Source organism: Eptesicus fuscus, chromosome 20 (assembly GCF_027574615.1).
Source record: "Eptesicus fuscus isolate TK198812 chromosome 20, DD_ASM_mEF_20220401, whole genome shotgun sequence".
NCBI classification, from domain to species: domain Eukaryota; kingdom Metazoa; phylum Chordata; class Mammalia; order Chiroptera; family Vespertilionidae; genus Eptesicus; species Eptesicus fuscus.
The window spans coordinates 16,571,092-16,596,504 of record NC_072492.1 but is presented as its reverse complement, the minus strand read 5'-3'; the positions used below and the strand labels follow the sequence as shown (position 1 = coordinate 16,596,504).

At 51.8% G+C, this 25,413-nt stretch overlaps 1 protein-coding gene and 1 non-coding gene across 2 annotated transcripts in view; one reads left to right on the top strand and one right to left on the bottom strand.

Annotated features, from left to right (window-relative positions):
- Positions 1 to 6,770: 6,770 nt before the first annotated feature.
- Positions 6,771 to 25,413, bottom strand: part of SLC43A2 (solute carrier family 43 member 2) — a 41,500-nt gene continuing 22,857 nt past the window's right edge. The window contains exons 5-13 of the mRNA XM_028155042.2: positions 19,183 to 19,275; positions 17,674 to 17,807; positions 17,389 to 17,591; positions 16,738 to 16,884; positions 14,021 to 14,159; positions 12,511 to 12,640; positions 10,521 to 10,594; positions 9,194 to 9,317; positions 6,771 to 8,701 (exon numbers count right to left, since the gene is read on the bottom strand). Of these exons, the coding sequence (XP_028010843.1) occupies positions 8,540 to 8,701; positions 9,194 to 9,317; positions 10,521 to 10,594; positions 12,511 to 12,640; positions 14,021 to 14,159; positions 16,738 to 16,884; positions 17,389 to 17,591; positions 17,674 to 17,807; positions 19,183 to 19,275 (1,206 nt within the window). The 3' untranslated portion in view covers positions 6,771 to 8,539. The remainder of the gene's footprint in view (positions 8,702 to 9,193; positions 9,318 to 10,520; positions 10,595 to 12,510; positions 12,641 to 14,020; positions 14,160 to 16,737; positions 16,885 to 17,388; positions 17,592 to 17,673; positions 17,808 to 19,182; positions 19,276 to 25,413) is intronic.
- LOC114233877 (small nucleolar RNA SNORD50) lies at positions 20,489 to 20,557 on the top strand. The gene has a single exon (XR_003620065.1). It is a non-coding gene; the product is annotated as a small nucleolar RNA SNORD50 (small nucleolar RNA).

Genomic DNA, 25,413 nt, shown 5'->3' with positions numbered 1-25,413 from the left:
CGTTTTCTTACAAATCATAATGCTACTATCATACTAACAAAATTCTTGATATTATCTCATTAGGTTCAGATTTCCCTAATTATCTAAAAAATATTATTTTGTAGTGTTGTTATTTTTTTAAAGATAAGTTTAGTGTCTTAACAAGGTCAGATTTTTTCCACATTTTAAAAAAATTAATTAATTAATTAATTTATAATCCTCATCTGAGGATATGTTTATTGATTTGAGAGAGAGAGGAAGGGAGAGAGAGAAACATCTAGGTGAGAGAAACATTGATCGGTTGCCTCCCGTACCAGTCCAGACTGGGGATTGAACCTGCAATCCGAAACCTAGGTGTGTGCCCTGACCAGGAATCAAACCTACAACCTTTTCAATATATGGGACAATGCTCCAACCGACCAACCCACCGGGCCGGGGCTCACGTTTTATTTTCAGTTGTTCTGTTTCTTACATCTCTTAACTCCAGCAAGCTTTGCTCCAGGTGTACATAGGAGTTAGCCCTTATATACAGGGCCCACAGCACTCTCCCACTGTTCCCCACCGTGAGCCAACAGCCCCACTGTGGGAACAGAGCCCCTGGTTCCTGATGCCCCGGAGTCCCTGGCCTACCACTTGCCACCTGTGTGACCTTGTGCAAGTTACTGAACCTCTCTGTGCCTAAGCTTCTTCATTTGTAAAATGCCTGCTTTGAGGCAATGTCTGGAAGGTAATTTTGTGCAGTTTATGGCACTTTCCCATATTATTATTGTTGGGGGAAGGGGTGTTGTGAAGAAGGAGGGATGGACATTGCTGCCCCTAAGCTACTTCTACATGCTCCGGGCTTAAAAGGAGAGAAAGAAGTTCATCTCCAGTGTCACAGTGATCTTTTGTCTCTCCTGTCTCCCTTTCTTTGTCTCCTTCCCTCTCTCCATCTGTTTGTACTTCTCTATCTTCTCTCCATCTCTCTAGCTCCCTCTCTACCTCTCCTCACGAGCTCTCTCTGTCTTTCTCTCTCCTATCAGTTTATCTGGCCTCTCTGTCTCTCTGTCTCTGTCTTTCTGTATCTCTGTCTTTCATCTCTCTTGTTATCTCTCCTCTCTGTCCCTTTGCATTTCTCTGTCTCTAACCCCTTCCTGTCTTTCCCCACCTGTCATCAGTCTTTGTCACTCTACTCTGGGTAATGCATCTTCAGCCTATGTTTCTTTCATCTTCTCTTTGCAGCTGTCTCCTTTCCCCCTGTCTACTCTCTGTTCTGTCTTGGTCTCTCTCTCTCTCTCTCTCTCTCTCTTGCCTTTGTCTTGGTGTCTGTACATCTCACAGTTCCCGCCCCCGGATGGTTTCTCCTGGCTGTCTGGCCCTCATTACCGCCGTGGTCACAGACACGCCTGTAACCCATCTCTGGGTATCTCGGGGAGACCGTGTTTCACTGTTTCCATCTTCTGCTCTGTCCCTTCCTGGCTGCTGAGAGCATTTTCTTCTCCCAGCTTCTGTCTCAGCCTCTTCTCACTTTATTTCTGTCTCTTCTTTTTTTAAATTTCACCCTCCAAATATTTATTGAGCAACTGTTCCATGCCAGGCACCATTTGAGGCTCTGGCAGTATCACAGTGACCGAGGCAGAGCACATGCCAGCTCTCAGGGAGCGTTTGTCCTAGTGGGGACGGACACCACCCAAGCAAACACGTGACGCTGGCTGCCCGGCTCGTCCCACTGGGCAGAGGAGTGTGTTGGCCAGGCCAAGCCATAGGCAGGGACTCAAGCCCATGAGGGTGAGCTGGCTCTGCCTTGAGCTTTGCCTGACAATTCCGTGTCCCTAAACAGGGACTGTGGGCCACTCCAGGAGCCAGACTCAGGCACGTTCACTATGCACCAGGCTGGGGACACAGCCCATGGAGGGCCGTCTCTAATGCAAGACAAATAGAACACCGGCTGGAGTCAAGGATATAGACAGCGGTGCTTTGGGTGCCCAGAGCGGGCGAGGAGCCACTTTACCTCTGCTTCTCTCGCTGCCTCTGACAGTGTTTGGCCAGCATAGGGTTAAAAGCTATTTGAACAGCCGTGATATTTTTAAAAATATTTTTTGCTCAGCCAGTGTGGCTCAGTGGTTGAGGGTCAACCTGTGAACCAGGAGGTCATGGTTGTATACTGGTCAGGGCCCATGCCCAGGTTGTGGGCTTGATCCCCAGTGGAGTGGGGGGCAGGGTGTGCAGGAGGCAGCCGATCCATGATTCTCATCATTGATGTTCCTATCTCTCTCTCCCTCTCCTGTCCTCTCTCTGAAATCAATAAAAACATATTAAAAATGTTTTTAAGTCAACATTTGAAAATGGGGATATTTTATATAAAATTCAGAATTTCCAGCTTCTTTAAAAAAAAGCAACAACAACCAGAAGATCTGGCAACACTGGGCTCATTCCCACACAGCCATCATTGGTGAAGCTGTGTCAAGGCTGTCCCCCGAGATGGGGGCTGCGACCTCCCTTCCCCACAGTCCCCACCAATTCCTCCTGTGTCCCTGGCACAGAGGTCAAGGTCTAGCTGCCCCTGCAGCAGCACAGAACTCATGCTGGCTCTCCTTACATTAGAGAAATATTTCTTTGAGCCGTCTCGATCAAACACAGGAAAATGAAAGGAGACAACAAAGGAAGTGGCAGAGCCCCAGCTTTTGAGTTTACAGTCCTGACAAGTAGGACAGCCATCTAGCATCTCTCTGCCCTGGCTACCGTGCAGGGGGCCACTGCTCACCCTTCCCCCGCTGGCCCCTCCTCTGGGCCTAAGCCCCTTCTACCCCAGCAGGGTCAGGGGCCAGGCCTCTGACAATCAGGCTACCCCTACCCTCCCTGGTGGTGGGGCTCTCCCTGGGGCTTCTCTGGGGGACGGTCCCCAGTTGCTTTCTCCCTCCTGCTAACACTGACCAGGGTCCTGGCGGGAGGTGGCCGGCTTGGTGGGAATTCTGTCGGAGGAGCAGTCGTGTCCATGACCACTGCCTTAGGACAAAAGAAAAGGGGAAGGATGCGCTCCCGCCCCTAGAACCAGAATTCACCAGCAGCCCTGCCTTCCCTCCCAAGAAACCCCCTACTTACTCCTCCCCCGCCTCTTCACACGAGGCCAAACCAGCAAAGCTGGGTCTTGGTGGGTGCAGCACAACGGAGGGGTGGGGGCCACAGAGCACGTTTCGGGTAAGTTACAGGGAATCTGAGCGAGAGACGGGGCAAGGGAATGTGTGGCTTTGAGAGAAAGAGACCCAGGAGCTGAGAGGAAGCCGTTCTTGTGGTTCTCATCATACGTTTATTGAGTGCTTACTGTGTGCCAGGAGGTAAGCCAGGCGCTAGAAACAGCAAAGGGGCTAGAAACAGCTACCAGGTCATCAGTCACACCGTACTGACCCTGTTAACACAGGGAACAGGGGAGCCCTTCAGGCCCAACCTCGGGGCCTGGCTGGGTCCTTGGACCAGAAAGGGAGGCAAGACCCTCTCCCTCTTCTCCATCCAGGTAGAGGCACACAGACAAGCCCCTGCAACTCCTCTAAACACATTCATACCTAATATGTGATCTCATACATCTCACATCTCAACACGTGCACACACACACACACACACACACACACACACACGCAGGCACAGCCAAGCAGTTTTACAAGGAGGTGGCATGGAGATGCTATCTACATGCCGTGATCTGAGCGCCCCAACATAAATCCGTCAGAGTGCCTGCATGTTTACCATTGAGAGATTATCTTGAGAAGCTTTTTGGCCAAGTCTCTTACCAAAATGTGAAAGACACAAAAGTGAACAAGGGAACAACTTCTTAAGGCTTTTTGCTTAAAAAGGGCTTCTAAGCGGGGCAGGGTCAGCAGAAACAGACCCCACTTCCTGTCTTGGCTACAAGTCTGTCCTGGCCAGAGCTGCCCAAAGTAGGTGTCCTATTGAACTGGTGGGGGTAGAGGAGTGGGGGTGCCTGCCTTTCCTGGGCTATCTGCACTCTTCCAGGGCCATACAAACACTGCTGTCCCTCGTTAAGTGCCTATGAAGTGCCAGGCACACTACTGTGCAAGCGCTTTACCCGTATGTCCGTGTGCACCGAGCCTCGTAGTGAGGGTCGTCTCTCCACTTTACAGAGAAGGAAACTGAAGCTCAGGACTTGCCTAAGGTCACTGAAGTGGTGTGGTGGGGCATCTAACCTCCGCTCTTCCCCTCGGCACCGGGAGATGGAGTCTCACTCTGGGAAGGGAGGGGGCGGGAGCTGCCAAGGGCCCCAGAGCCGAGGGCATGCTGCCTGGAGACCAAGGGACACAGGTGGCAGCTCCACGCTGGCGGGCCGCCCCATGGGGACGCTGCTTCTCCTTCAGGACATTCGGGCAGCTCCATCCTCACTCCAGGGCTGGGGTGAGTTAGGACATAGGGGCAAATGGGCTCACAGAGCCTGTCTGCTCACCCCGCCCCCCAACCTCAGGGAGGTTATGAAAAACCAACCCCTGACTTTGGGGGTCCTGGGCTCCTCTTCCTCAGAATCCCACAATCTATTTTGGGGGGAAATGGGCTGTCACCGTTGAATTGGGCCCCTGGTAATTGGAACAGATCGGGCGCCTCACTGCCCCAAGAGCCCATGAGTTCTCATCTTACCCTCCAGAGGGCGCTATTGCTGAAACAGCCCCCGAAGCTCAATCCTGTTGAGACTCCTCAGAGCTCTCTGGCAGAGCCCCTCACCATAGGGTGCTCGCAGGACCCCTCCTCTCATCACAGCCTGACCCCATCTCCCATCATCCACCCCAGTTACACATCTGCTCAAATTCTGCTCCCAAGCTGATATACAAGTACATTGAAAACGTCACTGGGCTGAATGTGTTTCTGCTGTTGTCTGAGGCAGCCCTGCACATGTACCCCGATTACTGGATGTCCCCCCATTTTCAGGTTCCTTGGGGCCCAGAGCAGTGTGAGGGCCTCCACAAACTGCAAAGCCCAGGGCCAGGGTGAGGAGAGATCTTAGCAGAGGTTGTGTGGAGCAGGTTGATACTGGATACAAGAAGGAAAGGAGATGGAGCAAAACAGAAAGGCACCGGCAACCCTATGGCCTTCAGGAGGGTTGGGACCCTCCCTAGCACAGGTCCCGGCAGCAGGAGCTGCAGACAGAGGCCAGGAGGTCTGGGGGAAGCCAACAAAGGAACACCCTGACCTGAGTCTAAGGGGACTAGAGAGGAGAGGGGTTCCTGACAACACTTCGGAGACTGACCCCGCCCCTTCCTCACTGATTGAAGCCTCTGGCCTGGCAGCACTTCCTGCTCCTCCCCACCAGGAGCTGGAGGACAAAGGGAAGATGGAGGGCCACGGCCGCTTGGTGCTCCCTGCCTTTGACCAGCCCATGGTCCTTGGTCCTTTTCTCATTCCAGGCACTCCTCTCAAGGAGAAGACTCCTTCACTTCAGGGTTGGGGTGATCAGAGAATTACTCCCTCAAGAACCCATCTGCCTGCAGGGCCAAGATGACTGCTGAGTAGAAGTCATCCCGCTCTCAGAGGAACCTCTTGACTCTAATAAGTGGTGCCTGGGTTTGCTTCCCTGGTGGCCCCTGGGGCGATGCTCCAAACGGAATGCCCTGGTCTAGCGGGCTTTCCTTGGTCACTCCAATGATGCTAACATCCGTAAGCAAGTCCTGGCTCTAATCCTCAACAAATAACTCCACCTCCCCGGGCCTCAATTTTTTAAACTGTAAAACAGAAATGATAAGATCCATTTATCTCTTGCATGATTCAATGATGATAACCCATCACTTCTGTACAGTCAAGAGTAGAATGACTGGCGGGTGTGGGTGGTAGCTGACCCATCTGGTACCCTGCTCCCATTTCATCCCCCCATTCCCTATGCGCTTTTGGCCCTAGACTGATTTGCACCCTGAACTCATTTGTCAATGCCTCCTTTCCGCAAAGTGCCCACACCCTGCGGGTGGGTGGGAGAGAGGCAGCAGCCCCCACTTTGGGTGCTCCGGGGTCAGCACAGGTCTTGTCTGTAACCTCAGCATGTTGTCCCAGCTGGAAGGGCCCTCGCTAATCAACATTTCCCCAAACTGTGCTCCTCTGTCCGTGGATCTCAAACTCTGGGGAGGCACCAGAATCACCAGGTGAGGCTTAGCAAAATCTAGGCTCCAGAGTCTACATCAAAGGCAAGACCTGGAGTTTACACACGTTCAACAAACACCAAGGAGCTCCATTGGGCCACATGGAGGACGGCCCTCGGACTGTTAAAGCCATGCCTCCCCGCGCAGCACACCACCCTCCCTCTCGGAGGGCCACGAAGTCCATGCGCATGCCAAAGAGCGCTGCAAGTGCTTGCTGCAAAGAAACATGCCTGACTTTAACTCAGCATTCCTGAAATTTGACTCAAAGACTTTTTTAAAAATTTAGCATAACCATTAAACCTCACATAACTAGTGTTCTGAGGTAAGTTTTGGGAAATGTTGATCTTGTTCTCTTTTTAAAAAATGTACGTTTAAAAAATTTATTTACTGATTTGAGAGAAGGGGGCATGGCGGTGGGGGTGGGGGTGACAGGACATCCATTTGTTGTTCCCGCCACCCATGCATTCATTGGTTGATCTTGTATGTGCCCTGACCAGAGATTGAACCTGAAACCTTGGTGTATCGGGATGATGCTTCACCCAACTGAGCTACCTGGCCAGGGTTTAAAATACGTTTTAAACAAATGTTTTGTAATTGAATTTATTGGGGTGACATTGGTTCATAAAATTATGTAGGTTTCAGGTGTACAGTTCTATAATACATCATCTGTGTGTTCACTACCCCAAATGATAAACATTTTTCTTTAATATTTGAGTGGACTGAAGTCTAGGAAGGCGTGTTCAAGATGCTTATCTGTTGACACAGACCTCGAATTTGGGCCTGGATCTGCCCCTCCTGCTCTGTCCATTCCTCCCACCATGTTCTGCCTCTGTCTCTCTGAGTCTGAGGCTCTCCTGGGATTGAACTCAGGAGGAACCCTCAGGATAGCTGACCGGTGACAGGAGATCCGAGCAGGGGACCGCAGGGGCCAGGATTAGCCTGTTTGGATGGGAGAAGCAGCAGAGGAGGGGGTCGTCCCCTTCGAAGAGGTCTGCACAGGTCCAGTTGGGGGTGGAGGCGCCTTTTCCCAGCCCTTCCCCTCCCAAGCTGGCAATCATCCGGGGAGACTGGGAGCAGCCGAGTACGACTGGGGCTGGTCAGAGGCAGCGAAGCCGGTCTTGCCTTTTCTCCTCCAGCTCAAAACAGGCACGTGTAGCCCTTACCTGATGTGCTAGCAGGGGCAACCCTAACAGGAGGAAAACTGGTTTATTGCTTTATAAAAAGGAGTCTGATAAAACTTAAAACAACAAACAAAAACTAGAAACCTAAAAATCCACCCACCCGTCTCTGCGCTCCCGGGAAGTCCCAGACACATTTCTGGGCAAGTCCTGGTGGGTGGATCTGTAGATCGGGCCGCCTGGCAGAGGAAGGAAGGACTCCCCTGTAAACAGCTCAGGGCCCTGGAGGAGTCTGCCAGCAGGGGGCGCGGTGGCTCCACAGCCGCCCACAAACTCCCAGATGAGCCAGGCTGGCTCCTGGGCGCTGAGCCTGTTGCAGGCCTGCCTGGCTCCTGGGCGGCTCTGGGAGAATAACAGCAGATACCCAGAGCCCACACCCCACCACCATCCCACACACCTCTCTCTCACATCTCACATGTACACACCCTCACATACACAAACCCCTAGGCCCCTCACTATCTACCTCCCCACCAGGCCTGGCCTCCAGTCTATCAACCACAGCCTCACTTCCAGCCCCACAACAACAGCTGTGTGTTGGTGCCCCTTTAATTCCCTTCAGGTCACGGACTGGATGACGGTGGCAGCACAAACTTGCTCTCCACTTAGATCCCGAGGTCCTTTGTCCCTGGCTCCTGACCCTAGTGTGGCCCCCCATTCCCGCCCAGGCTTTCCGCCAGGGGGTCTTCTCCACAGGCCTCAAACGGGAGGACAGGCCATGGCCTGGCCACAGGGGGCTGGAATCACAAAGGAGTTAGCACCAACAACAGGAAGCGGGTCCTTCCTTCCTCAGGCAGCCTCAGACTGACCAGGGGAGGAGACGAGGGGCCGGGCGAGGGGGGTGCAGACAGTGCAGGCCTTTGTCCTCAGGCAGGCGTGGTGGGAGGGCATGCAGCTGAGAGGCAGGTGGTAGGCAGTGAACGGCAGACCCCTCTGCTTTGGCAAGAGGCAGAATCCAGATACTGGAGGGAGAGCGTGACTATCAGGGGTCTTCCTGGCTCCTCCTGCAGGTACCAGGGAGCCTCAAGGCTCCATGGAGCCTCAAAGGTGGCAGAGCAAAGCCCAGGGCAGCCCTCTTCCAGCAGCAGGAAAATCCCACGGCCAGGCCCTCCCGGTCCTTCCACAGCAGAGCTCCAAGGCAGGACCAGGGCCCCGGGAGGGCGCATGGACTCCAGCATGGAGGAGAGGTTCCTGGGGGTGCATGGAGTCCTCTGGGGTGGGCAGGACACTGGTGAGTCACTGACGCAAGGGCAGGAGGCCACAGTTCTGAGGTGGTGGGCACTACACGAAAGCCTCCTGGTTGGATGAGCCGTTGAGCTTGAGGAAAAGCTTGTCATCTTCCCTCTTCTGCTGCAGCTGCCGCTCCAGCTGGCGCCGGTAGCAGATGAGGTAGAGGGGGAGGCAGAACCCCAGCAGGCTCATGACCAGCAGCCCCACGTTCACCTGGGGCGGCAGGGATGAAAGTTGCCATCACATGGGGCAGGGGACGGGGGGGGGGGGGGGGGGGGCTGTCCAATTCGAGACCCTTCCTCACACTCAGGTTTGGGAAAGGGGAGAAAGTCACAGGACAGGAGAGGAAAAACAAACTGGAATGTTCAAGAGGCTGGAGGGCCACATTCCAGCACCAGCATTCCCTCCGGGCCTGCCCTCTGCCTCCCCCCACCCCCAGCCCTGACCTCAGACCTACTCATCTAAATCTCCGGGGGGTGGGGCAGGGACACAACTAGATTCTCTTTATCTCAAAATCGGGTCCAGAAAGGGCACTTTTCTCCTCCTGTCCAGCCGCCAGTCACAAGGGGACTCTGATTCGATCTTAACCAAAGTTCCCAAACTTCTTGTCTTTGGGGCTCTGGAAGCCCCTGAGCAATGCCTCTCAGCTCCGCCCAGCAGATCGGGGCAGATGCCTGTAACCCACCGCCCCCTGGCCCTGCTTACCCACAGAGGGTCTCCTTGGAGGGGACCCATCATGGCCAGAAACAGGGGCTGCTGCAGGAGAGCGAAGAGCGCGCTGACCAGAGACTGCAGTCCTGTGAGGCTGCCAAACTGGGTGGAGGGGTACCTGCAGGGCAATAGACATCCTGTCATCGGAAGGCCCCTCCCAGGCTTTCCACATGCTCCTGGCCTCAGCCTGGCCCCAGGTGCGCTGGTGCCAGAGAAGAGGCAGGATTAGCCTCAGAGAACAGTGGGCAACTGCCTTCAGATTACTTTCTGCTGAGCAGTTGTGCAAAGTGAAATTCTCTTTTGTACCAACCTAAGGCCCCAGACTCTGGGGAGGACCCACCCTGCCCAGGTGTGCCCTGGGCCTGGGGGTGCCTGGCTGAACTGAGTGGAAAGTGTGGTGCCAGCGGGAGCTTGGGAAACAGGCCGAGGGAGCAGGATGGAGGCTGGGCCTGGCTCTGCGGTGCCCTCATCCAGAGGAGCATTGTGTAATCACGGAAACGTGGCATCAGAGCTTTCAGCGACTGCCTCAGACCCTGCCCAGGCAGCCGCAACTTCCTCCAGGCCTGGGTGGGTGGGGGACCTGGTGTGACCCCCATGCAATGCTGTTGGGAGGGGGAGAGAGTTCTAGCAAGCTCTTAGAAAACATCAGGCTTTGGGGCCCCAGCGGTGGGAAGGGGCTCCGAGTGGAGAACAATTTGATCTTCGGTCAGAGAGAGACAGTGGATGGTGTTCAGGTTCCAATTTTTGAAACTAGCCTCGGCCCAAAGAGGAAGGACGCGGCGGTTCCTTGTGCATGGGTGGCCTCTCGGGAGAAGAGGCAGGTTTCAATGTAGCCACGCCCCGAGAAGGCTGTGGGTAGGAGGCCAGCCCTGTGAGATTCTGGGTGAGAACTGTCTGATATATTCTGGCTCAGTGATCCATGTCCCTGCTCCTGCTGAGGGTCATTTGAACGTCAACATTGAGCTTGGGGCAGTCGGAACCCACCCCTGGCCTTCCCGTGAGCAACCAGAGGCAGCCAACTCAGTGGAGCAGCGGCCCCCGGGGCACCATGAGCTGCTCAGAGGTACTGACTGGCTGAGAACTGACTTCGTGTTAAATGCCAAGGCTTGTGGGCATCCAACTGTCTGCCCACTGACCCACCTCCCGCCAGGCCTGGCCTTCCCGACACACCCAACAAAGCCCTGGTACCTGTCCCTGATGCAAGAAAATGAACTCTGAAAGGGCAGGCTGCCCCCCTCAGGACCGTGGTCCCACCACAAACCCCCCGTAAGTCCCTCCCTCACCCTCTGCCACCAGGCCACCCGTAGATCCCAGGACTTACACGGCGGCGTACAGGCCCCCAATGGCAGAGTGGATGAATCCCCGCACAATTGTGTGCAGGATGAAGGAGAGGATCTGAGGGAGGGAGAACAGAGAGTGAGCAGAAGGCTGTGTGGACCCTCACCCTCTGCCCCTACCCTAGTTCCTAGGGTCCTGAACAATGGGGGCACTGGCAACCTAGAGTTGGCTCTGCGGGGCCAATTCCTGAATTTTTAGGAATTCTTCAAGGCAGTTGTTAAACACAGTCGTTATGGAAACTGACATTTTATAAACTTACAATTAAACAAATTATATTAAAAACACAGGTAATGAATACTCAAAACTTATCACTTCCTAATATTTTATGATGTGTTACTATGATCTATGTTCTCAAGGTTTTTGTATGGTGGAAGGAAATACCACATGATGGTGGGATACTGTGATTCTCTTTCCAACCCCACAATGGGTGACATCATACTGGTTGAAAAATCAGCCACGATGAGAACAGTTACACCATGGAAATTGGCAAATGCTGAAAGTCAGGGCTCCCCCCCCCCCCCCCCCCGCCACGGCCCCACCAAGGGTCTGTTGTGAAATGTGTATCAGTAGCACTAAGCAGGAGGTCACGAGTCACGACTGGATCCTGCTATTGCTGACAGGGGACTGTGCTGAGGTCTCCCTGCCTGGTCACTCAGGCCCTAACGTGCCGAGGAAAGCTCTGCCGTAGGAGAAGGCTGCTGGGGCAGGCTTTGCGAGTTCTGAGAAGCACTTGCTAACGATGCAGAGGGACAAGATTTGTCCACTTGGCCACCAGGACCCTTTGTTTGCTCTTCAGACAAAGCCCTGCCCTCCTCCTCAGCAGCCAGGATCTGTCCCTGGAACGTGGGCGGTGGAGGGGGCAGGGGCTACTCTCTGCTCAAAGAGGGCTGTGCCCGAATGTGCAGGCACATACTTGGGCGGGCTCCCCCTTTCCACTTCAACTGCCTTGTTGCTTTTTCATAATTTTTCTTCCAATGAGAACTCAAAAAAAAAAATAAAATAAAAGTGGACGACTGTCCCCACTAAGCAGTGCCCCTCAACTGGACAAGGTGGTCAGGGTCTGCTAGTGTTGCAGAGAGGGCAGCCACCAGGAGGCCAGGAGGGCACCAGGGAGGGAACAGCACTCCCACCTGGAACCGGTGCAAGTTTCCAATGGTTTACTCTGATCTGCACACCCCGGTGTCAGCACAGTCACGTGACAGTACCCATGGGTGGTGCACACCTGGTATTTAATGTTCCTCAACACGTGGCCACTTGTAAAAAGGAAGGGACTCTTGCTTTCATCTTGGACCAGGCTCAAGATAACATCTGACCTCAGGCTACACCCACCTGGGAGCGAGGCCATCACTCAAGTCCCTTCAAAGTTCATAATCTTGGGGGTTGGGGCTAGTACATGTTCATGGACCTAAGGGTGGAGTCAGACGGGTGATAATCTCTGCCAAATGTTAGGTTTCAAAAGCATCAGAAATCTGTGGAACGAAATTAAGCTTTTGAACCCAGATGCCAATCTTTTTCCTCTCTACAATGGATAGGCTTTGTAAGCATTCTTGTATCTGAGGGACAGATGTTCCCATCAACACCAGATTAGCCAGACCTCTTTGGACCTCAGATTTCAGCTGTTTGAGCAACGCAAACTAAGTAGCCACACAACTACCCAGAACAGTTCTGGAAAATGGTATGATGGTGGTATGTGTGGTATGCAATGCACAAAAGACCAAGAGGAATGATATACCTTCATAGAGAAGAGTCTTTTGTGAAAGGCAACCCCAGTGCCATTGACCGCTCACTCCTAGCATTGAGCACAAAGCCTGGCAGGTAAGAGGCTCTTGGTATAAACAGCAGGGGGCTGGTGAGTTGGTTGGATGAATTAAATGAATGAAAAGCCACCATTCTCTTTGTCCCCTTTTAGACTTGCACTTTTTAGTCTCATTGTACCCTTACCCCACCTGACCTCTCCCTTTCCCCACACCCACCTGTAGAGGCAGGTTGGGAATGAGACATGTCACCCCAAAGCCCACAAGCAGCACGTTTGTGAAGGCAAAAGCCCGCATGGCGTTGGTGACCTTCTGGATCTGCCGGTCTCGTGTCTTCTTCTTCTCGCCTCTGCAGAGACACAGAGCACACACTGGAGGAGGGTGGCACAGGCTCCCTGGAGGAGGGTGAGCTCTCAACAAGTCAGGCTCCAGGAGTCGCAGCTTGTGGACAAACTCAAGACTCAGAGGCCACCCACACATTTTAGGGACCGTTGGAGCTAGACCAGCACTAGGGACACTCCCACTGCACCCCCTTGACTGAGCACTGAGCATGAATCTCAGGGGACAGGTCAGAGATGAAAGGTGTGACATCAATACCCTGCACGGCTTTAGTGAAGACTGAGCTCAAATGATGAGGAGGGAAGGAGCAGAGTGTGCCCACGTTAGGACGAGGCAAAGCCTCGCTTCATCATTGGCTTCAACTTCCCCCAAATCCTGCGGGGAGCTGATGGTAAAGCAGATAACAAACCCAGTAAAGGAGTGAGTGGGTTTCCCCTTGGGCGAGCAGGAGGTAGTGAAATAGAAACAAATGTGCAGCAGATGGAACTGGAATGGGCACAAATCACCTCTTGGCGGTAGGACCTGACCTAGATAACAAAGCCTTCTCTATAATTACTTCCTTGTGAATTCACTAGCACCGATTCTTGTCTCACCACCCACAGACGCCCCATGGACAACTGTGTAACTCCAAGAACGAATGCCAGGTGCTGGGGGATGTGTATGGAGTCTCAGGCCGACCACTTCCTCACTGTGGGACCTCGGACCAGTTATTCAAACTCCTAACTACAGTTCCCCATCTGTAAAATGGGTATCACATCAGCACACACTTAACCGAGGTGCTGTGAGGCTTAACTGAGATTGTGCATTAAGTGCTTGGCACAGGGCCTGATACAATAAACAACAGCTTATTATACTAAGGTGGAGTCACAGAAGACAGCACTTAACTCTCCTCTGATCTTAGAGCCCAACCCTTACAGAAGGTAGGGCTCCAGTGCCTTGTTTAAGGCTCGTGATCATGAACAAGTCTATTAACACCTATTACAGTTACGGCGACTTACTACTCTCGCCGTGGCGTGAGCCTTGTAGGCAAGGCAGCACTGATTTAGGGTCATTCACCCATTGTGCTTCTCATGCTAAGCATCTGAGTGTGGTCCTAAAAGCAGAATGGTTTGACTGCATGCTGACCTTCCTCTCATTTCTCCTCTCCTTTTACCTAACTCAGTGCTCCCCAAACTGCAGCCTACCATAAAGAAGCCACAGCCCCGAATGTGTGCTGAGCTGAGCAAGCGAGTGTCTTAAAGCCCTGGGGAGAGTAGCCTCGGGCACCTCTCTCGCCTCCCTGCTTGCTTTAAAACCTACCCCGCCACGCACCCCTGTCCCTGCCTAACATCTGACTTGGGGGGCTTTTTTCCCTGGGGCTGAGAGCCAGGCCCAGGTGCTGCCTACGCACTGGTTGGCGTCTTTCTCCTCGGGCTCTTCAGTGGCATCTTCACACTCCTTCATCCTCCAGTCCATGATGTAGCCGATGATGGGGGCCGTCAGCAGGCAGAGGAGCTGGAGCACCCCGAAAATGGAGGTATAGAGGCTAACTGGGGAGGAAGAAGGCTGCGTCATGGGGGCTCCTGACAGAGGCCGGCGCGGGCACCGGACAAAGTCTGAGACCCCACAGGTCATCCCCAGACCCGCCTCATGTCACCATGGATTTGAGGGGAGCCGGGACCCTAACCTCTGAGATCAGAGCTGGCACGAGGGTAGGCACCCTATTCTCTTCTCCAAATCCCCTGCTTGTTTCCAAGAAACAGCAAGTGAAATCCTGGGTGTCACAATGGCTTCCCCAGGCGCTGCAGGAAGTCTCTGACTTGGGAACCACAAAATTACCAATGCCTGGCCGGAGGCTTGTATAAGACTGGCCATTACTTCTCTGCATTAGAAACAAACCAGGAGGGCATCACTCACAGGGGATCCCATGTAAGGGCTTCCATCCTCAAAGAGCTTAAAATCAAAATGGGACTTGGGGGGTTGAGGAGGGGCAAATGGAAACTGAAAGTTGGCTACCCCACCCCACCCCACCCCACCCCACCCCACCCCACTCCTCCCACAGTCTGCCCGAGAGGGATGTTTGGCATTCAAGGCAAGGCATTTCTCCACTGAACAGAGACTGGCTGGGAGGGGACGTTGCAATGCTCCCCGACAGTCCCCCCTGCTTACCAGCGGCCATCACTGCATCAAGAAAGCAAAGTGAAAAGGCAGAAAGGAGCAAAGTTAGCAGCGGAAATCTCGAAGGTTGTTACAGGGAGACGGGCACGGAGGCTGGCTAGCTCTGGGCCCGGCATTCACGTCATTTCCCACCTAGACCTGACTCTCAGAGCACCCATGGGTGGCTGAGCAGGAGCCAGGCTTTTAGGAGAGGAGGCGGGAGGGGGCCCAGCGCGGGCGCCTGCTGACCTTTCACTGTCTGCTGGGGTCTCAGTCATGTCCAGCTGGGGCCCAGTCACAGGCGGGGGCTGGTGAATCAGGCCTGTGGTTTCCCGAGGACCATGATGGGAAGTAGTGTGGGTGCAAGAGACTGGGCAGAACTCACTGTCGTGTGGCCCTTTGGGAACACTGCTCTGTCATAGTTGTGCTCCGAGGGCAAGAGAAGTCAAACAATGCATCCCAACCCCCCAGCAAAGCATCTGATACCACGGGTCTCCCCCAGACAGCCAGAGCTGGTCTCCTGTCCACCCAGCGGCTCCCTGACCCTGAGGCCACCCCACTGGGCACAGTCCGGGCTGTGGGTGTCATGCACAACAGCTCACAGGAGCAGGATGGGGAAAACCAATGCCCTGTCAGCTGCAGATGGAATTTCCTGGCCCAACTTCCTCTACTTCTTGAAACTGGCTTTTTGAATGTGGGAAACAGTTGAAAAAGAATTTCTCTTGAGCAGCAAAGGATTTCTCAGAGAACTTGAGCAAAAAGCCATGACTCAGCAGCAGGCAGATTTGCCTTCTAAGGGCCAGTGAGGACCCTTCTCTGTACACTCTGGGGTCTCCACCTCCCTGGGCCTGAGGCTTTTAAATAGAGGGTGTTGAGACATAACAGATCAGCTTTCCCTAAAGTTCAGTCCACAGATTTTAACGAGTGTTACGTAATGAAACCGCTCCTGTGGTAGCAATCCGGGGGGACGTCACTAGACTCCACAAAGCTAAATAAGTCATTTTTTCCTGTAAAAAACAGGGCCTTTCCTGTGTCAGCATTCATGATGAAATTGTGCAAGGGCACGTGACAGTGCTCCTCCACGGGCGTCCATGTGCACAGCGGAACCAGTGTTATCTGGTGCCCGCGTCATCTTTCCCATTTGTGCAGGCTGCGTCCCTTCTACAAACTGTATTTGTATTTGATTCCTTACAACCCCTAGGGAAAAACAATTAAACTAACAAAACGTTGCACACCAATGACGCTGTCAATAAAAAAGCATTTACCGAAGGTGTTTGTCCCGCTCAGGGATGACTAAAGCTGACTCAGCTCGGGCCCTGAGGAAGTACTGACTTTCTTTGTAGAACCAAAACCTCTAATGCACTACAGACCTTCTGTGCTGTTTTGGGAAAGTAGTGTGTGGGTTATCAGTTTTGTTTACCAGCCTGAGCAAGTCTGGACTGGATCACACATGTGAGGAAGCTCCACCTGGCCCCGCTGCCAGCCCAGGGCGCTGATCCCAGTGCGGGCCCCAGTGCCCCAAAGTCTCCAGCCGAGCCGGCCTGAGCCCCCCTCGGCCCCCCTGGGTGCTCCACACCCCAACGCTGCGGTTTCCCAGGGGATTCTTGGCATTGGGTTGGCTTGGCTGTCTGTCATCAGGTTCTCAGGTAGAGTACTCAGTTCCCAGTAATGTTTTCATTCACAGACACGCCAACCAGCTCCTCAGGCGATGAAAACATACACCTCACTCCCCAGATACACATAGTTATTCTAGTCCTCCCTCCCTCCTCGACCGGGAATCTCTAATGGGACTGTGATGGAATGGCTCTGACCAGCAAGGGGTCACTCGGACGCTGTCATTTCCCGGCCCAGCCTAATACCGTCCAGCTGGCTGGGCAGTGGGCTCGATCTTAGGCGGCAGGAGTGACCACCAGTGCGGGGGCGGGGGGGGCCCTCTTATGGGGCTGTGCACCGAGGTCCAGGGCCACCTACCTTTGTCCTGATCACCGCTGACCAGGAACTTGAGGATGCTGTTCATGGCGCCCATGTAGAAGATGAGCCGCAGCTGCGTGACGCACATGGTGACGAGGCTGAGCAGCAGGATGGGGCTGAATATGCTGTGCATGAAGGAGGGGGCCGCTGTGGGGAGAAGGCCACAGGGGTTCAGGGATAACCAGGGCCCAGATCTCCATGGCCCACGGCCCACCTGTCATTCAGGGGCCCCATGTCGGGCGGAGAGGCTGATTTGCTGACCAAATCATTCCATGCTGGATGCGAGAATGGGCCCGGTGAGGTTAAAGGGGTGGGTACTAGAGTGGGGTCACCCAGCTGTGTAAAACAAACTGGGTGGGTCCCTCATCCTCTCTGAGCATATGAATGAAATGAATTAGTGACTGATAGTTGCTCATCTGTACACCGGGGTGGATGGTGCTGGCTGCCCTTTTGGGATGAAGTGGGAATTAAGTGAGATGAGACCCACAAAGTCCTCAGATGGTGCTGGCCCTCTGGGGCCAGGGCTTCCAGATCCAGATCAGCTACCCCTTCCTGTGCTGGGGGTGTGGGTGTGGGTGTGAGTGCAGGTGTGGGTGTGAGTGCAGGTGCCCCTGCTAACGTGTCAGGAAGATGAGGGCCCCCGTTGGGTACCTGCGGCATCTGGCTTGCACTTCACCTCCAGGTCGACGGTGGACAGGCAGAGCTTGTGGCCCTCCTGCAGTGCCGCTTGCTCCTTGTTGCTCCGCATGGAGCTGCCCACGCTGAGGCGGCGCCCCACTGTAGTCACCTGCTTGTAGAACTGCTTCCCTGTGATCTTGTGGTCAAAGCCCAGCCAACTGAACTTTATCTTCACCCTGGACGCCACAGGAAGAGCCTGTCAGTGCCGCCCGGGGCCATAACTGGGGTGGGGCTGGGGACGGACAGCACTCCACTTACGAGTAGTCCATGTCCTCTGGCCCTGGGAAGGGCTCCAGAGGCCAGTTAAAGAAGCAGTTGAGGAAAACCAGGCCGGAGCAGCCGGCCCAGACCACGAGGATGATGATGAAGGAGACACCGAAGTCGTAGATGACCTGAAAGGCACAACGGGGCGGGGGCAGGGCCGGGGGCAGAGTTAGCACAGGAGCCAAGTGGGTAGCAGGCAGGATCATCTGTGCTGAGCTGCGTGAGGAGGACAGCCTGGTCAACTTGGGTGATTGGTCATCAGATACTGCATCCCAAGTACCCCAACTCACCCTGGCATGTCCTTAACCTTGGACCAGATGTCACTTCTTAGGAGAGGCCTTCCCTGACACCCCCCATGCCCCCATCACTGTCATGTCTCTGGCTCTCAGTGAGCAGCCTTGGCTGAGAATACTGATGTCTCAATTCATTTACTCGTCCACTGTTAGTTTAGCCCCTGAGAACAGGAGCCTGTTAGCCTTGTCCACGGATGTTTCTCCAGCACCTCGAAGTGTACATGACAGTTGTGAAAAATACCCGAGGAATGAACAGGTGGCTGTCTCACTTTCCTCCTCAGAGAAGTGGGTGTAAGACTGGCACGTGTCCTTATGGTATTGTGGTGGGGGTGAGGCAGGTGTGACGCTCCTAGAGTGGCAGGGGGAAGCCTGCTGAGCACAGCATCTTAGCTGTAACTGTCATGACTGCAATTTATTTCCAGAACCAGAGACCCCGGAGTCCTGGCAGAAGCTGCCAGCTCCCCAGGGCGGGACCAGCAGCAGCTCAGCACTGAGGCAGGAGGACGAGGCACATGCAGGCTTCTCTGCACTCGGGAGTGAGACTCCCTAAAAGCCACAGGATGGCTGGCCCTAGGCCCTCCACACACTTTGATTCCCAGGAGACCAGCCCACACCTGTGACTTCTCCTCCTCGATGGCCCCACGCACCCCAGGAAAGGGGATTTTACTGGTGCTGGTGCCAGAGCAGGGAAAAGCCCCTTCTGAAGCCCTGGTGGGAGCAACAGGATCTGGAGTAGGAACTGGGGCTGACGGCCTGGGAGGTGTTGGCTTCATCCTGACCCTGTGTGACTTCCATGGGCTCAGAATCCTGCCGGGGAGGGAAACAGCTGAACCAACTTGGCCGAGAGCAGCGCTCTGGCTAATGGCGAGTAACAGCCCAACAACAACAGACCTGGGGGTGGGGAGACTGGAGCTGGACTCAGGATCGGGGACAAACTCACCCATCCCCTTTCTGCACCCTAGCTCAGAAATGCAAGGCAGCCTGTGGTGGTATGCTTTTATTTTCCATCCCCCAGGCCAAGTGCGGTTCTTTTCTGACTCCCATGGTGCCCAGGTGCATCCTCCCAGGTTTGGGTGGTGGGGAGGGGCCAGCCTCCTGCACCCACAAGCATTTCCCTCTTCAGAGAGGGCTGAAGGAGCCTGGAGAGAAGCCTCTGTTCAGACACTAACACAAAATAAACGCACTGGAAACCAGCTGGCCACACCCTCACCTTGATTCCTGGGAAGGTGACTGCTGAGGAGGCATAGGATCCAATCATCAAGGCAATAAACGTGGACCGAAGGTCACCAAACATGTTGGGCAGCTGTAAGACAAGAGGCAAGGGCAACTTCAGCTGCGAGAGGGGCAAAGGATGGATGAAGGAGGGGAAGAGAGGATCAAGGTTCATCAGGCACTTTTTCTTATCTGCTCTCCTCCCTGAATTCACAGAATTAGTCCAGGTAATGACTACGAATGGGAAGTTTTTCCTTCCCGGCCTGAGGTTGATAAGGACAGAGGAGGATCGCAATGCAGAATTCGGACCCCAGATGTGAGGACAGAGCTGTTGGGACTTCCTGGTTGGCAACTGTCCCTCCTCTGCTCCCACAGGCCAGGGGCCTTCTTGTCTTTACAGGATGACACTGAGATGCAAGCGAGCCAAGCTGGGAGACAGGCATCCCTCAAAGGGAGCAAGGCAGTTAAAAATAAGAATCTATTTGGGGACAAGAGTGTCATTTTTATAAATAAAAATATCAGCGTCCCAGAAGGACCAGATGTCAGCAAAAGCTGCTTTCAGTTCTGAGAGAGTAGATTTCTGGAAGGTGTCAATCAAAATTCTACAGTTCCCTCAGCGCCGACAAGGGCACCGGCCTGGGAAGATTCCTGCTTCTGAATTTCTAAGTGCAAGGACGGCTTTCCCTTTCCACGGCCCCAGAAATCGTCACCTGAGAAGGCCGGTGGCTAAACACACTCAGGCTCTCCTCCCAGTGAGGCCACTCTTGCATCGCACATAACTTTATTCTGGGCTCGTTTGACATAACTTCAAAGCTAGAACCCTCAGTGATTCCACACAAATCCAGGCATGGTAAAATAGGGTAATGCAGTCACGGATTCAGACCTGAGGCAAAGCACCCTTCCCCGCCCCTTCGCCCCCCCAAAACAGCCAGTCACTGCTTCTCTCTAGAACCTCAAGGAGGTTCCACCCACACTCACCGTGGCCTCGCACTGAGGACCCCTCTCTGGAAGCTAAGCCAGCCTGTTTCATACTATGTATATGTTCCCCTCCCCCACTTGTCTGCGATCATTTGGGGGTTTTATTAAACACGATGGCTTGCAAGCTAATCCACTGTTGCTGAACACAAGCAGTTTGAACTTGGCCTTGCATCATTTCTGCCCATGTTACCCACAACTAAAATGAATATCGCATATACCAAATCATCATGTTTTACACTAATACAGTGCTATATGTAACTATGTCTCGGTAAAACAGGAAAAAAACAAGTAAGGGGCATCATCTAAAGTAAAAACTTTGTGCTTCATATCTATTATGATCCTATTCCTAACCTGAATTTGTTGAAAAATGTTAATACAGATCTGGTTTCTGAGAGAGACCATTATAAGGACAATAGCATTTTTGAAAATAAGTTTTTGGTTTTTTTTGTTTTTTTTTATTGATTTCAGAGAGGAAGGGAGAAGGAGAGATAGAAACATCAATGATGAGAGAGAATCATTGATTGGCTGCACCTGGCAGTACCTCCAACAGTTAAACAGAGTTATCATATGATCCAGTCATTTCACTCCTAGGTAGAAATCCAAGAGAAATTAAACAATACCCACACAGAAACTTGTACAGGAATGCTTATAGCAGCCTTATTCATAATATCCCAAAAGTGGAAACAATCTCAATGTCCATCAATGAATGAATGGGTAAACAAAATGTGGTATATCCACACAAGAGCATATTAGCCAGCCATAAAAAGAAATGAAGTACTGACTCATAGTACAACATGGATGAACCTTACGAAAGAAGCCAGTCACAAAAGACCACATATTGTATGACTGCATTTACATGAAAAGTCCAGGCGAGGCAAATCCACAGAGACAGAGAATAGATCAGTGGTTGCCTAGGGCTGGTGTAGAGGAAGCTGGGAGGAAATAGGGAGGAAATGCTAATGGGTACAGGGTTTCCATTTGGGGCGCTATAATTAATTATGCTGATAACTACACAACAGTGAATACAATACTACACAACAGTGAATATAATAAAAACCAGTGAATTGTATACTTTAGGTGAATTACATGGTATATGAATTATGTCTCAATCACTGTTAAAAAAACACACAAACATGAATGAGGAATTCAAATGTTTTGGATCCCAGAATTAAAAAGGAACACCAGCCCTGGTGGGTGTGGTGCTCAGTTGGTTGGGCGTCGTCCTTTGCACGGAAAGGTTGCTGGTTCGATTCCCAGTCCGGGTACGTGCCCAGGTTGCGGACTTGATTCCCCTGTAAGGGAGCGTGCAGGAGGCAGCCGGTCGATGTTTCTCTTTCACATCAATGTCTCTCTCTCTCTCTCTCTCTCTCTCTCTCTCTCTCTCTCTCTCTCTCCCTTCTTCTCTCTCTAAAAATCAATAAAAAGTCTTAAAAGGAACATGAATAAGTCTATAGCATATGATACGAGGCCAAGTAGGCTATCCAGGCTCCCCAAAGAATTCCCAGCCCACAAAGAGCTCTTCCTCCAGCCCCGCATAGAGTGGGTCCTCTGTCCGCTCAGGCTTCTCAGGGAGGGTCAGAGGAGAACAAGGGGCAGGTGGAAATCCCCAACAGGAGACAGCGTAATGCGATGTGCTCATGTGTGCCTAGGCACACCCCGGTGAGCACGGTGGCACCCAATCTTACTCTGTGCACACATGCCTCCCAGGTATGCTGTGATTCAGAGGACATGCCTCAGTTCCTGGGCTCACATATTTTGGCTTCTCCATGCTGGCTACTCCAGCAAGGCAGCGTGTAGGGGAGGCATCTCTGGGGCCATACCAGCCCCAGGGAGAACCCAAAGACTGGTTCTGTTTGTGCGGAAGGGGGGAACTGTTCCCACCTGGAATGCCAGTCCAGCCAGGACAGGTGAAGGAAGAAAAGGATCAAAGAGGGCTCAGAATCCACCAGAAGAGTAAAGGAGGACACGAGCCGGGTGTAGCAAAGGCCCCTTGGTGCAGAGTCAGGCCAGCGAGACACTTTTGTTGGTGCAGTCCCCCTTACGCACAAAGGCTCAAACTTTTCAACGGGGCGACGGGATACTCCAGAGAAGCAGGCAGCCAACCCTTTCCCTTTGTCCTTAAGCTCCAGCTTGCCCTAACCCTAACCCAGGCTAGAGACCAACAGAACAACAGGGGCTTGGGGCCAATATGCAACTCAGATCTGATCTTCTGGAGTCTTCTCCCCACAACTAGATCCAGAACAGGGAAGAACAGAAAGCTGGGCAAAGAGCTGCCTTCCCATGTGCCCCTGGGGGAGACCCCCAACCCTCATGTCTGGACAAGGGCAGTAAGCCTTCCAGCTGCCTTCCTTGCTGCCCTGCTTCTCCCGGCCTAGGACACTCTTAGCAACACCAAGAAAATTCTCCTCCCCAACATGTGGTTTTGGTCAGCAGGGTCATTACTAGGGGAGCATAGAGCCTCAGGGCAAACCATACCACTCAGTGTTCCCAGCATCAACATCCTGTATTTTAAATTATGATTCTTTTTCCTGGTTAGAAGAGCAATGCATGTCCACTGTAAAACATTTGAAACAAAGTATACATAAAGGATAAAATAAAAATCAGCCTGATATAACCATGTTACCATTTCGATATATTTCCCTTTAACTTTTTTTCCTACAAATACCTATAACTTTACAACAAAATTGGGATCATATGCTAAATATTGTTTTATAAACTTTTTATTTTTTGCTATATTATAAATGTTTTCTAAGTTCATATTCATCTTCAGCATAGTTTGTAATGACTGTCTGGTCCATACTTTCTGCATTTCTCTGATGTTGGGCCTAAGGGCCTTTTATTTATTTATTTTTAAAATATTTTTATTGATTTCGGAGAGGAAGGGAGAGGGAGAGCGAGACAGAAACATCAATGATGAGAGAGAATCATTAATTGGCTGCCTCCTGCACACCCAACACTGGGATGGAGCCTGCAACCCGAGCATGTGCTCTGACTGGGAATCGAACCAAGACCTTCTGGTTCATAGGTTGATGCTCAACCACCGAGCCACGCCAGCCAGGCCCTCAGGGCCTTTTTAATTTTTATCATAAACAACAAATGAACATCCTTAAATGAATATCCTTGGAGATAAATATATGTGCATATAGCAATTATTTCCTTAAGATAAAGTCCCGAAAGAGAATCAGTTGTCATACTCTGTGCCAAATTGCCTTCTAGAAAACTTATACCAATCGATCTTCCCACCAGCAGCATAGGAGAGTGTCTGTTTCACTGTCGCCATTCCATTGTTCATTACCATTATTTTTATTTTTAATATTTGCCACTTCACCAATATCCTGCTGTGGTAAAATCCATTTATTTGAGTATGAATGAAATGAATTGGTGGCTGACATTTGTTTCAAAGTAATCTGGATGGGTGGGTGGAGGTAGAAATGAAACAAGAATGGCCATGAGTTAATTGTTGAAGTTGCAAGATGGGTATGTGGGGTTCATTATACTATTCTCTCTAATACCATATATATTTAAATTTTCCATGATTAAAAAGAATTTTAAAAACATACATTTATTTTATTACTAATGACTTTGGACGTTTGTCTACAGTTTTAAAAGTCATTTATATTCTCCATTTATCCTTTTTTTCCTATAAGGATGTTAATATTTTTATATTGATTTTGATTAGGCTCTTTATATATAATGCAGTCACAATTTATTCACACACTGCAGGTATGTTTTCCTAGTTTGCCATTTAACTTCTTAGTTCATGGCTTTTTTTACCAACAGAAGTGTTGAAATAGGAAGTCAGAGTGTTTTTCAGCTTTTAGCATTTATGTCAGGTGAAATCTCTCTGAAAAGTACATCAAGAATGACCTTGACCAATGAAACCCAAAGCATAAACATCCTGGCAGCAGTGGACACAGAAGAATAACAAGCACAGCAGAAGAGAGGGTTTCCCTGTGGACACTAATTATTTTCAAATGTTAATACTTATTGTGTGATCTTTTAAGCCACTTCCTTCCCTTCCTCCCAAAGCTGTCACGCCTGCCAGAAATATCCCCATCTGTTGTGCCCAGGGGCGGCTAGATCAAAGGATTTTCCTTATTATTAAGTGGTGGTATATAATGATATATAGCATGATTATATTAATATAATACTATGTTATTATAATATAATAGCATCATTATAATAGCAACTATTTGTAATATCTACTCTATATCTTATCTTAAAAGCCCTCCAAACAGGCCTAGCTGGCGTGGCTCAGTGGTTGAGCATCGACTCATGAACTAGGACAGTGATGGGCAACCTTTTGAGCTTGGTGTGTCAAACTTCGCCAAAAAAACGAGCATAACTAGGATAGTGTGTCACTTTGAGGAAAAAACATTATTTCGCGATATTTATAGTTTAAATAACATAAATGTTTCATCCTCGGCATGTGGCCGCCTCAGCGGTCGCATGTCATCAGAAATGGCACTGACACGCGTGTCAGAGGTTCGCCATCACTGAACTAGGAGGTCAGGATTTGGGCACATGCCCAGGTTGAGGGCTCGACCCCCAGTAAGGGGTATGCAGGAGGCAGCCGATGGATGATTCTCTCTCATCATTGATGTTTCTATCTCTCTCTCCTTCTTCCTTCCTCTCTGAAATCAATAAAAATATTTTTTTTAAAATTAAAAACAAACAAACCTCCAAACAACCTTAATGGGGCAGGTGTCACTTTTTATCCTCACTTAATGGTTAAAACACTTTAGGATTAGAAAAGTCATGGAACACTCGTAAGCTGGCAAGGGTCAAATTTGGGATCCAAAACAGGTCAAGTTTATGTGCACAACTGTTGAGCTGCTCTGTACACACTTCAGTTGGGCCCCAAAGCAATGACCCTCACACCTCATGCTCTGTGTTCCTTGTTAAGCATTCTGTCTGCTCTTCCTCTGATCCTCCTGTTAGACCCATCTGCTCCTCCCCGCCCCCTGGCCTTCCCTGGCTGACCTGCCATGGTCCTGGGCCACACCATCAAGTGGACTCTCCTGTTTCATCTTCCCACCCGAGTCTCCTCCTCCCACTGGTCTCCATGCTTCTCCTTCCTCCTTCTCTCCCTCCTCTGCCTCTGCTCGACCTCAGCTGCACATAATGGCTGCTCAGAAGCCTGGTGATGGAGTGGTGGCTGAGTACTGAGCAGAGTGCTCTAGTGAGGGCCTCAAGGGCCAGGTGGAGGGAAGAGCCAGCTCTGCTGCCAAGAAGGAAGCCGGAGCCGTGC